The sequence below is a fragment of the Fringilla coelebs genome, assembly GCF_963513975.1.
Source record: "Fringilla coelebs genome assembly, chromosome: 16".
NCBI lineage: Eukaryota > Metazoa > Chordata > Aves > Passeriformes > Fringillidae > Fringilla > Fringilla coelebs.
In genome coordinates, this window is record NC_140042.1 from 5,471,122 (window position 1) to 5,483,167 (window position 12,046).

Below are 12,046 nucleotides of genomic sequence, written 5' to 3' on the forward strand. Positions count from 1 at the left end.
TGCACATAGCTCAGAGCAGGTTCCTGTTTGAAAAGGACATTTGCCTGCTGCTGCATATTTTTATTCCACTTCATTCTACTGTTCAAATTATATCTTTTGGTGAGATTAGTACATTTATAGGAAAGAAAGCAGAGATTGTATTGCTGCAACAGATACTAAAAGACATTATATTAAACCACTGAATAAGAGCTTTCTTTTAGTAATACCAAGTTAGAATTAAAATAATCTCAGCATCTTCAGAAGAAAGAAATCAAATTTCATGCTTCTGTGCTCCTTGAATATTATAAGGTGGAGTGAATTCCTGGTAGGTCTGAAAGAAGCCACCAGTGTTGGGGGAGTAATCTGGGCTGTTAATCAGTGGTAGTTTCATTTTTTGGCTGTTACTCAGCACTGCTGTTTTGGCCAAGCAGTTCCTTCACCAGTTCCATCTGTGTTTCCCTGAGACATTGATGCCAGCCCTGTCCTCTGGGCTGTTACAAAGTTTTTGATGTGCTGAGTGATTGCCACCCTCACAAGACTGTGGGGGTGAGAGGTTTGCTCTTTCACCAGCCCTAAGATCTCATCTCATCCTGTCCAGATCCATGGGCATGTCTCACCCTGCTTCCCAGCAGTGAGTCAGCTGCTGTCCCCTCGTGCCAGGACAAGGAGAGCTGGGAGCAGATAGCTGAAAATTCAGGGAATGGGAATTGTCCTGGCAGCAAGCTTTGGCTGCAGAAAAGAGTATGTTCAGTGGAGCTTTAAGGGAAGCTCTGAGCTGCTGGGGGACATCAGACATTGAGATCTGATGCAGCTGAGAAGTGGTGGGAAAAAAGCCATTAGTGCCAGACCTGGGGTCAAACAGTTTTCCCAACCTGCTGAAGGGGTCAAGTCCCTGCAGCACTGGGGTCATCTGGGAGAGTTCCCAAAATGTTCTTCAATTGATTCCTGCCAACATACAAATCATTGATTAAATCTTTCCACTTGGAACCTCTTTATTTTAGTATTGCTGGTGGTATCCAGGTTTGTACTGCTTTAAACTGACTGTGGGGTGTCAGCCAAATGAAAGCAGTAGGTTCATAGCCAACTTTCCTGTGCCCAGGCCGAGGAGGAACCTCTCCAGGAGCCTGTCACCACATTGGGAAAAATCTGTATTCTGTGCAATCTGTATTCTGGAAACGCTGGGCTGAGGTGTGTGCGCTCCAGGGGAGGCAGTTTGTCAGGGGCACTGATTTCTAGGTGGAGCTGTTTGGAGCTGATGAGCTGCTGTGCTGTGGGAGTGCATCAATCTTCCTGTGAGGAGCCTACCAGGCGCTGCCCGTGCCAGCGCTGCCGTGAAGCTCCACCTGCTGACAGATCCTGTGACCTGGAGACAGGCAAAGCATTGGGAATCAGCTGGGATTGACGTACAGCCTGCCAGCCTGGGTGTAGTTGCACAGGTGTGCAAGGGATAGCCCGGAGGAGGAAGTGGTGACTGTGTTGGAGATCCACGTGAGCCGTTACCATCGCAACAGAAATCAATAAGCCGGGGAGGTGCAATTGTCTTTTCAGTGGCTTTTCTGCAGCAAAGCCTCATTCACACCCTAATGAGGCACCCAGCTGCTTGGGATCCGTCCCAGGGAGTCCCTGGAGGGCTCTGCATCAGCAGAGCTTTGCCCACACATTCTTTGCTCAGATTAAAATCCACTCAAGCACAAAGAGCTTAACCTTGATCCCAGCAGTTATTTGCAGAGAGAACATTGCTGCAAGTTAACCATCCTTACGTCTTCCTGGGAAACCTTGAGCTCTAGGTGTATCTCTCCAAACAACTACAGTGACCTGCAGAACCAGGAAGAAAGGGTTTAATAAACATTCCCAGAGCTCTGGGTGTGCTTTTACAGAAAAGCCTACACAAAGAGAGCCTCCTGTGCTTGCTCTGGAAATGGGCCACGGTCCAAAGTCCTTTGTAGGAGCACAGTGCTGAGGAGGGGTTGTTGGTGCATCTGCCACCTGCAAGGACATACCTGGCATAGCAGGAGGGTCACAGCTGTCAGCACCTGAGGGGGGAATGTTTGGGGCTGTGAGCAGGCAGAGCTCTGGGTGTGGCTGCTGACCTTCACGCTTGGTCCTTCCCCAAAGCATTCTCCCAGTCTGTGCTGCTGGCTCCAAGCCCAAGGCGCTCCTTGTGGCTGGGTGTTACACTTGTGGTCAGGGCTCACCAGCTTGGTTTCCTTGGGAGAACACATTGTTGCTGGTGATTATTTGCCTTGGAGCAGCAATCAAACAGCTTTTACTTATTGCTGCCATTCGTTCTGGCTGAACCAGGTGAGGGGCAATGAGTTAAAACACCTCTTAAATTTCCCCTCGTTGTTGTCTCACTCCCAGCAGAGAACTGAGAGGCAACACCATTTTACTGATCCTCTGGAATGAAACCTGGGTTGTAGGAGGCTATGGGAGAAGGAACAGCCCGGTGCCATATAAAAAAATGTCTGGAGCATCACTTGTTGCTGCTCTGAGAAGTGCCTTGGATGTTCTGGCTCCACTGGAGAGCAGTATTCTTCTATGTTTCTCATCCATAATTCCTGGGATGGGAATGATACTTCTGCTAGTGTGCAGGACTGCTGTCATGTCTGGTAGCATATCTATCCAGAGGACTTCAGTGCTTTTGTGCCTGGAGGAGATCCATGCTGGAAGAGATTCTTCTGCTAAATTGGGAAAGTTGTGTATTATATCAAGTTTCCCACAAAAATCAAAGCTCTGACTCAGATGATTTTTTAAAAAGACTGGAAGTGCACTGGAAGGGTATATTTCCTTTTCAAGGGTATTTCAATGAAAACTGGACCTCTGATTAAACTTATCCTGTTTTCATTTTCTTTTTCTTAATAATCTGCTTCTGTGAGTAACTGGCAATGTTGCATTTTTGTCAGGATGCAGCAGATTTTCTAGCTTACAGATTTCAAGAGAAAATGCCTTCCTTCTGGAATGAAGGTGCCATATGGCTTGAAATGCATAATTGATCACTGCTCAAAATAGGAGCTTCATAGAAAGTCACCTAGAAGCCCAATGAGTGTGTGCAGGGGACTTGATAGACCTTGATCCATTTTTTGTTTCCTGGAACTGATGATGATACAGGGACAGGTTTTTATGGCTCTCCCTAGAGGTTCTGATGCTTGTGCTCTCTCTCATTATCCAGGAGATTCTGGGATTTGCATTAGCAGGTGCATCAATCTTATGCTTGCTGACTCCTGCTGGGCTTGGCTGAATGACAGGCTGGCACTCACCGTGGAGCCCAGCAAAGGCCGCGGTTCTTGCGAGGTAAAACAGTTCAGCTGATCAGATCTGGTGGGCTCAATGCAGCCCTTGGTGTCCCACCTGCAGCGGGATGCCTGCACAAGCAGCCCTTCCCACACAGGGTGAGGCAGGTTCCCACTGCTGTGGGAGGGATGTTGGGATGTTGTTCCCACTGCTCTGGGAGGGACACATCTGGCCATGTGTCCTGCAATGAGCACCACCGTAAACCACCTTGTATTGTGGATGCTTTTCTGTCCAGGCCCTTGTGAATTGTGGTAAACTCAGAGAGGAGCAGTCCTGGCAAAGAAAGAGCAGGGGGGTGAAGAAAGCAAGGAGACAGAATGACCCAGGCTTTTCACTTCACCTTGATGGGTTTAAAAAGCAGGTGGTGGGGGTGCTTCCACAGCCCCTTTGGGCAGCTGAGTCCTTTGCCTATTTCAGTAACCTCAGGGGAGATGACAGCTCTGATTTCTGGAGGATTTCTAGTTTTGTTGCTGCTAGCAAGCCCTGCTCAGCAAGAACCTGCTCACACACCCCGTTCTGATCCTGCTTGCAGAGCTGCTGAGCAAGGGCAGCCGTGGGAAGGCAGCAGCCTGGGAGGGAGCGCTCTGCGAGGGAGCCAGGCCCCATCGTGCCTCTCAATTTACATTTCTCTGTTATTAAACCGTGCTCTGCTTTTCAGCTGGGTTTGGAAGCATCTCTCCTTAGTGGGCAAGGCAGGAGAATGATGGCACTGCTGAATCTGGGACGCCAGGATGGCCGTGAGGGTTTGGTGTGATGCTGTGTGCTGCAGCCATCTGCTGCCAGTCTAGCCAGGGCTCTTCTCCTCTGGGCTGCACTGACAGCCCCAGGTGGCAGGGCTGGCTGGATGGAAAGGCATTTCACCCCACTGAGGAAGTCAGGTTTTGGGCAGGCAGACCCAGATGGGGAAAAAATATTCCCTCTGCCACTCAGGATTGCAGAGAAGCTGCAGATCAGATCAATGCTGAGAAAATTGCTGGTAACTCAGTATGCTGAACCAGGCAGGAACAAACCCCCACTGATAAACAAATCTTCATGGTCCCATGAGCAAGGACCAAGCAGGAAATCCCAGGGGTGTAATGAGGCTGGTTCCTTGCTGGGGGCTGAGGTTGCCTCCTTTGGCTCTTGCTCTTTAAGTTGTGCTGACTTCAACCCCTGGATTAAGCAGGTTGTCTTTAGCCTTGTCCTCACCCAGCCCATACAGAGCACAGGCTCTGGGCTGTGCCTGTTGTTTGGCACATCTCCCGTGTCCATGTGCATGCTCAGAGTGGTTGCTAAGGCAGCACCAATCTTCTCTGTGCTCTCCAATTTCTGTCTGATCCAGAGGTGGAGGTGTGCTGTGTCCCTGTCTAATCCCAGAGCAGGATCTGTGTGGGAGAGCAGGGGCAGCGCCACGGATCAGGAGTGTCCAGTCTGTACAGACATCCCTGGGGGTGCTGCAGGTGGCTGGGGTGTGGGGTTTGTTTTGTTTCCCCCAACCCCAAATTGTGCTGCAGAGTCTGGTGGAAAAGAGGGACTGTCCACTGCCAACAACCAGGATTCAGCATGGAGGGGAACATCTCCCCCCTTGTGTGAGGGGAGATGCTCAGGCTGTGCATGGGCAGCACAGGGATGGAACAGGAACTGGGTCACTGCAGGGCTGTGCTGACAGCAGGTGTGAGCTCTGGTCAAACAGAGATGCTGAGTTCACTGGCTGCTGAAAAAGAACCAGGTAGGTGAAAAATGAGAGCGAGTCTGGAACATCTACCTCCATCCTTTTAGCAGGCATGGCAGGAGACTTGCAGGTGTGGTGGTGCCAGCTAGAAGGACTCATTTGAGCACAGAGATGTCGGGATTGATGGCTTTATTTCAGCTTATTTTAGCAAGTAATAGGCAGGGGGGTGATGTTTATCACTGAAACTGGAGCTGGCTGTGCTTTAGATCACAGCTCTAATCGGCTGGACTGCCTGGGACAGTAAATCACTTCAGCAGCACTAATAACACAGGGTGATGGGTGTAGTAAACCCTCTGTGGCAGCTATAACCTGGTCCTGCTGGGTCTTTCACTCAGGTTGGGGCTTTTGCTCTGGTTTGTTTATTAAAGCTCCTTCACAAAAGTCACCTGGGTGATTGCTCCGACTCAGCCATTGAAATGGCTGCTCTCCTGCTATTCCCCAGCCTGGCTTGGGCTCTTTTTATACCCTGCTATAAAACTGTTTATTTTTGCACCTGTTTAGAAAGGCTTTTTGGCCACAGGGGTCTCATGATGTTGTTTTCATGGCTTCTGGAGCAGGGCTGCTCTGTTGTTGCTAGAAATAATTGCTGTTAATTAATTCTTTGCTGATTTTTCTTTGGCAAAGCACACTGAAATAAACAGATAAATGAGCAGCATGCTCTGTATCTCGACGTTGTGGGAGCTTTTAGGAGGAATACAGTGACATCCAAACAATCACACCAGCAGCCAGAGGAAGGGTAGGACACGGCCCTCAACTTTCTGTGGACAAAGTTAATTGGGGGGAGGCTGAATTACCATCTCCAGCTGTTTGGCAGCTCTCTTCAGGCCATCATTTTTAATCTCTTTCTAGAGAAAAACCACAGTTTTGTTTCCATCTACTGCTTTATTCAAATCACAACTGAGCAGTGCTACAGAAGGGGATGTGCTCTCAGCTGCCTGGGCTGGAGCTGCAGTCTGTGACACGAGGCTGACCACTGGGGCCAGTAACTGCAGCTTTCTCACTTCTTCTATGGCCTTTTAAAATAGTTTTTCTTTTTTCTTCTGAGGATCTCAGGCTCTGCTGCAAAGACTTCAGACCAGAAGTGAAGTGCTGGGCTTGCCCCCCGTCCTGTGGTCCTGCCTGTAGCACCATCACCCTCTCTGCTCTGTGTCCTGGAGCAGCCCCTGGTTCCAGCGCCCAGTCACTTCAGTCTCCACCCTGGAAGGGGACATCACACAGCTCAGTCTCCTGCTTCACTGTCTCCAGGCTGTTCCTGGAAGGATGAGCCATTTGAGGCAGGAAGAGATGAAATTATTGGAACAGAGCAAAAGCAATCTCCACAATAAGTGCTGCCCTGCTGTTTGCACAGCCAGCCCGTCCTGCTGTGGCTCTGACTCAGGCTGAATTGATGATGTCCCACTCTGAATAACCACTCTGACTTTTTTTGGAGGAGCTGAGCCCCTGATGTATGAGTGTCATCACACGCAGGTTGGCTTTCCCCAGGCAGAGATTCCACAGGCCTCAGTCTCTCAATTAGGGTAAATCAGGAGTAATGCTAAAAGCAGTGCTCTGCCACAGACCTAAGTGAACTGTTGACTTCCTTGGACTAATTTCATCTCCTCTGTGCCCAGAAAAGAGCCTGTCATTGGGCAATAGAAATCAGCATATCTCCAGCTGGTTCACTGCAGCTGCCATGGAGCCAATTCCCTCAGCTGCCCCCTCCATGTCATATTTTACATCCTAGGAAATGGGTTTGGTGCAACAACAGGACTGTTGCAGAGCTGTTTCTCTTACACTGAGATTTCCCCAGGTGCTGTGGAGCAGACATACAAATATCCAACATCTTCAAGCCATCAATTACCCCCTCTCTCTCTCTCTCTCAGACATATTCTGTCTCCCAGCCACGCTGTCTGAGCAACTAAGCAGCCCCTGCAAGCACGTAGTGACCCCCAAACCAGCCCATTGCTGGCCAGAGGCAGGCAGAAGAGAAACTGAAAGGGTGTCCTGAGCACATGACAGGCTGGTGGTTGGAGGAGTTTTGTGGCAGCATGGCTGTGAGAGAGCAGTGATCAGCTCTGGGGTGTTGCAGAAATCTAAAAAAAGAGATTTTGGTCTGAACCTCCCCCCTTGTCCTCATTGTCCCCAGTTCTGCTTCCCTACAAAGGATTTCCGTGGTCTGGTTTGCATGGTGGTAACTGCATGACTGCTCAGTCTTGGGAGCAAAGGATTGCCCTGGTGACACTGGGCTGCAATAGAATTAACTACTATGCAAATGGAAGGAAACCCTGATCTGCAGATCACTGCAGTGAGACACTTTTAGAGCTGCACAACTCTTTGTCTTCTTTGAGGGCTGCTGCAGGTGCAGAGCAGCTCTGCAGACACAGGACATCACAGCTCTTCTTCCACCCTCACATCATTTTCTCCTGTATTATCCTCTTCAACTCAATCCACACATCCTAACCACACAGATGCTGTGAATGTGCTTTTCCCTGTTCCACACCACACAAAAAAAATCTCACAGGCTCCCTACAGCAATTTGCTCAAAATAAGAGAAGGTTGGCATCAGTATTGGATTTTTGGTTCAAGAGTTTTTAAACTGCCCTGCTCTGAACTCTCTGCTCTCTGCTATTCCTCCCTCCCAGCTATACCCACTCCTGATCTAACTAGATAACCCAGAAAACTCTTTTTTAAAAGAAAAACCTCTAGGATTGGTTTCTTCCTTTTTTTCTTTTTCTTTTGAACAGGAAACCAATACTGCAACGGAAACGAGCTGGTTTACGCTAGGTGCGGGTGCCAGCGCTGCAGCTCGCTCACACCAACCTCCAGCTGCCAGAGCTGCCTCCCCTGTGCTGCTGAGGAAGCCTATGGAATCCTGCCTGCTGTCTGCTGCTCTGGAGTTTTGCTTGAATGCAGTTGCTGTGGCATGAATTATTGATATTTCTGTTCAGGTTTGCTGTTCACGCAGGAATCTGTAATGCTTCCCCACCTTGTGCTGGGAATGTGCTCCTGGGTCACAGCAAGGCTCGTGTTTAACACCCTTTTACTTGCAGGGTTGTGACATTGATTTATCCATTTCAGGGCTAGGGCTGGGAAATTAACTGACCCCCAGAGTAAACAGCTCCTTCCTGACAGAAGGCAGCCTGGGGTGAAAGGAGCTGATATGGAAGGGCAAGGAGAAGGTGTAGTTATGTCTGTGCGTTTTCAGGGCGTCACCACAGAGGTGATGGAAAGGTTTCTAGGAATTTCTGGGTGTTCTTTGGCCTGACCTCAGTATCTGGCATTTGCAGAGGCTGCCCTTGCTGCCACCGTGCTGAGCACCTCGGGAGATGCATTAATAACGTCCGTTTCTAAGGCAACAACCTTGTGACTTAGAAAAGACTGAGTTGAAAGTGTGTGTGTTTACAAACAAACACATCTTACACATAAATATGTAAGCACTTACATACATATGGATATGAATTTCTGCCAGACCTCCAAGTCACTTAGCAGTGGAGAGACAGGAAGCATCTGAATGAGGGAGATGTATTGACAGCAACAACTCTTCTCCTGAGGCTTTGGTCAGAGATTTTGCAAGAAATAGGAGCTGTGGCCACATTTCTCTTCAGAGAGTAAAGCAAAGCACAACTTCCCAAAAATATTTCTGATATTCACACTCTCTGAACCACAGAGAAAGAAAAAACAATTCTTATCTCATTTACTGCTCCTGTGTTTTAGGACAAGTAGAATACATTGTAAAAAATTATTTACCTAAAAAAATTAGAAATTAAATTCTAGTGTGTTTTGATTCATTAAACCAATTAAATCTGTATGTGTGTGTCAGGACTGTCAGCAGACAGTCACAAAATTTTGTACACTTAAATTGAGTGCTTGTACAACTTCAATTTAAATGTAATATAGTATAGAATCATATAGTATAATAAGGTAATTAGTTAGCTGTCTAATATCAATAGAGTCAAATGCATCATTTCTGCCCATTGTCAAAGTTACACTGCTTTTACAATGAGGAGCAAATTCATTTAGGCATTCTCTGAAAGGTGCTTCCCACAGGAGGAGTGTGGGGCAGAGCTCAGAGGAGGAACAGTCTGACCTGGACAGGCCTGAGCAGTGATGCCCATCAGCCTCCACCAGCCCTGCAGGGGCAACCTTTGCTCTTTACCCCATGTGAGATACAAACTCAGAGGCAGTCCTTGCTCTACCCAGGAATCACACTCCTCAGGAGTCCATCAGGAGAACCTCAGTGCCTTCCTGGGATCAACACTGTGCCCACCAATCTGGGGCAACACCCAGCCTCTCAACCTTGGAGAAATTTACAGAGGTACTCTTGTATGTGTGAGGTCAGCTCAAGCCTTTGATTTCCATTGAACAAAAGTTTATCTTCATTTCTGGCTCATTTAGTTCCAACTTTTCTCCACATTCCCTCCACCCACATGGGCTGTTTGTTTCTCCATGTGGAGTCTGGAATAATTGTGATGGGATTTAAATGCTGAGGATGCTGCTGATCGACCCTTGCTGGCCCTGCTCCCCTGCTCTGCCTGTCTTTTATGAAACTCTCCCCTCTCATCATTGACAACAGGCTCTGTTTTATTTGATTTTATTACAAGATATAAATTTCTGTCTGCAGCCCTGGCTTCCAGCACACGGAGGAGAGACAGGAATTGCCTAGCAACCAGGGGAACAAAAAATTAAGAGAATCAATAAGTCTTAATGGAAAGCTAAACAGAGACTTTCAAACCAACCCCCCCACCCACCCCCCTGCTCCCAGCCCTGGCCCACAGTAAGTCCATGATGATGGGCAGCATCCTGGTTATTGCATGAAACATTCAGCAAATGCTTCTTCTGAAAGAGCCAAAGTGCACATGAAAACCTGGCCTAACTTGGGCTTAGGTAAAGCTCTGATCCTGTTGCATTCACACCGTCAAACCTGAGCATGGCACAGGTGTGGAGGGTTAAGGTATTCTGCTGAGCTGGTTTCACTCTGAGGCTCTCAGAAGTCAGTGCTCCAGGTAAGTGTTAGTGACTCAGAGGCTGAAGAAGGTGAGGGTCTGGATGCAGCAGCTCAGTTTCCCCACAAAAGGTCTGTGAGGAGGATTATGCCTTTGGTTAGGATGGGAGTGAGTTTCCAGACATTATCAAGCTGTGTGTGTAAATCCAGCAAGCCCAGCATGATGTGTGACACTGGGTTGAGTCAGCAAGGAACAGTCCAGCATCAGTTTAAAACAGAAATAAACCTGGACGCAGTCACCTGTCGGGCAGCACAAATGCAAAGGTCATTTAGCAAAATGTATTCCAGGCAAAGGGAGCACTGTAAATCTACCAGGCCATGACTCTGCCTGTATTTAAGAGGCTATTTTCTCCCACAAAGTGTTCTCAGGAACCTGCTCACATCCTCATGTTTGCAGGATCAAGATGGTGGTTTGGTTGTGGAAGTTTTCCAGGAGCTACTGGCAGCCTCCTCCTGCTCATGCACACCCTGAATCTCATGGGCAGCACGAGTGGCACGGGCTGAGCTTGCAGGAGGGCTCTGCTTTGTTGGAGGAAACAGAGCTGGATGATTTAAACGGGGACTTTGCAAAACCAATATTGTTTTTGTAAGCAGACTTGTGAACCACAAACAGGACATTGCAGCACCACAGGTGACCCATGCGTGAGAAGGTTTCAGCAGGGGTTAGTTAAGGAGACACAGCTCTGAGCCCTTCCTTGGCCAAGAGCTTCCCAAGAACGAGGAGTCTTGCCCCATAGATGAGATAGACAGCCATGGTGGCACAGGGGTGTTTTCCCCCCTGATACTCCCTTGACACCACAGAGGTGTGAAAAACCTGGGAAGACATTGGAGAACAGTCCTGCCAAGACACAGGCATGGAAGCAGGTGGTGATGTGCGAGGGCAGCAGGGAAGGAGGAGTGTTTTGGACTGCGTGGGGCTACTGATGAGACCCTCACAAGTACCCCCAAAAGCTGCTGGTGTTAGAAGGGCATCCCAAACGTGCTCCTCATGAACCTGCCACGGTGCTTAAGTGGCAAGGCCCTGGCCAGTGAGAGCCGGGGTCGCTGCCAGCCGCCACCTCGCACAGGTGAGGACCCTCGGTCCCACCGGCGACAGCATCCCCTCCGCGGGCAGGAGTTAAACCAGGAGAGGCCCCCCTGCGTGCCGGGGACACCCAGCAGGATGGGATGCCCAGAAGGTCGGGGACCCCCTCGGGGGTCGGGGCCGCCCCGGTGACGCGCTGCCGCTGGAGGTCGCGGGCGAGCGGCGCGGGGAGCCGGCAGCGCCCGCCGCAAGCGGAACCGGCAGCACCGGGCGGCCCCGGCAGCGGCGGGCGGGAGGCACCGGGGGCGGGCAGGGCAGGGCAGGGCAGGGCAGGGCAGCACCGCCCCGGCGCGGCGCGTCCCGGCGGCCGGAGGCGCGTTCGGCGTGCGCGGGGCGAGCGGGGCCGATGGAGCCGCCCGGGCGCCGCCCGCCTCGCCAGCGCCCCCCGCCCGCGCCATGAGGCTGCCGTAGCGGCGGAGCGAGCGCAGCCCCGCCGAGCCGCCCGCCGCCCCCATGGCGAAGGAGAGGAGCAGGAAGGCGCTGGTGGAGCTGCTCCAGCGGCCGGGGAACGCGGCGTGTGCCGACTGCGCCGCCCCGGGTAAGGGCAGGGGAGGCGGGGGGCGCGGGCGGCGGCTGCACCTGCACCTGTCCGCACCGCACGGCACGGCACGGTACCGCACAGCACGGTACAGCACGGTACAGCACGGCAGCGACGGGGCGCGGGGCTCTGCCCTCTCCGGGAGCGGCGGGGGTTGCGCCCCGCCGAGGGTGTGCCCGACCCCCTCCCCACCGCGGGGGATGCAGCGGGGATGCTCCGGGGCGGGTGGAGGGATGCGCTGCGCTGCCGCGGTCCCCGCGGACCAGCCCCGGCCGAGGTTTCCCCAGTTTCCCCCGGCCCGGCCCGGCTCCTCGGCCGGCCGTGAGCGCTGATGTCATCCCGGCGGGTCCCCGCGGGCTGCAGCGCAGCCGGGGCCGGTAACCGGGCGGTGCGGGCTCTGCCGGGCTGCCCTGCCCGCGGGGGCGGCTTGTCCTCCGTGTCCCCTCGGCTGCTCCTGCCCTG

The 12,046-nt window shown here is 51.3% G+C and overlaps 1 protein-coding gene across 1 annotated transcript in view; it reads left to right on the top strand.

The window, feature by feature from the left end:
- Nucleotides 1–11,499: 11,499 nt before the first annotated feature.
- ADAP1 (ArfGAP with dual PH domains 1) overlaps nucleotides 11,500–12,046 on the top strand; it is a gene marked incomplete at its 5' end in the record, with an annotated part of 47,311 nt that continues 46,764 nt past the window's right edge. Inside the window, one exon of the mRNA XM_084216648.1 lies at nucleotides 11,500–11,584. Within this exon, the coding sequence (XP_084072774.1) occupies nucleotides 11,500–11,584 (85 nt within the window). The remainder of the gene's footprint in view (nucleotides 11,585–12,046) is intronic.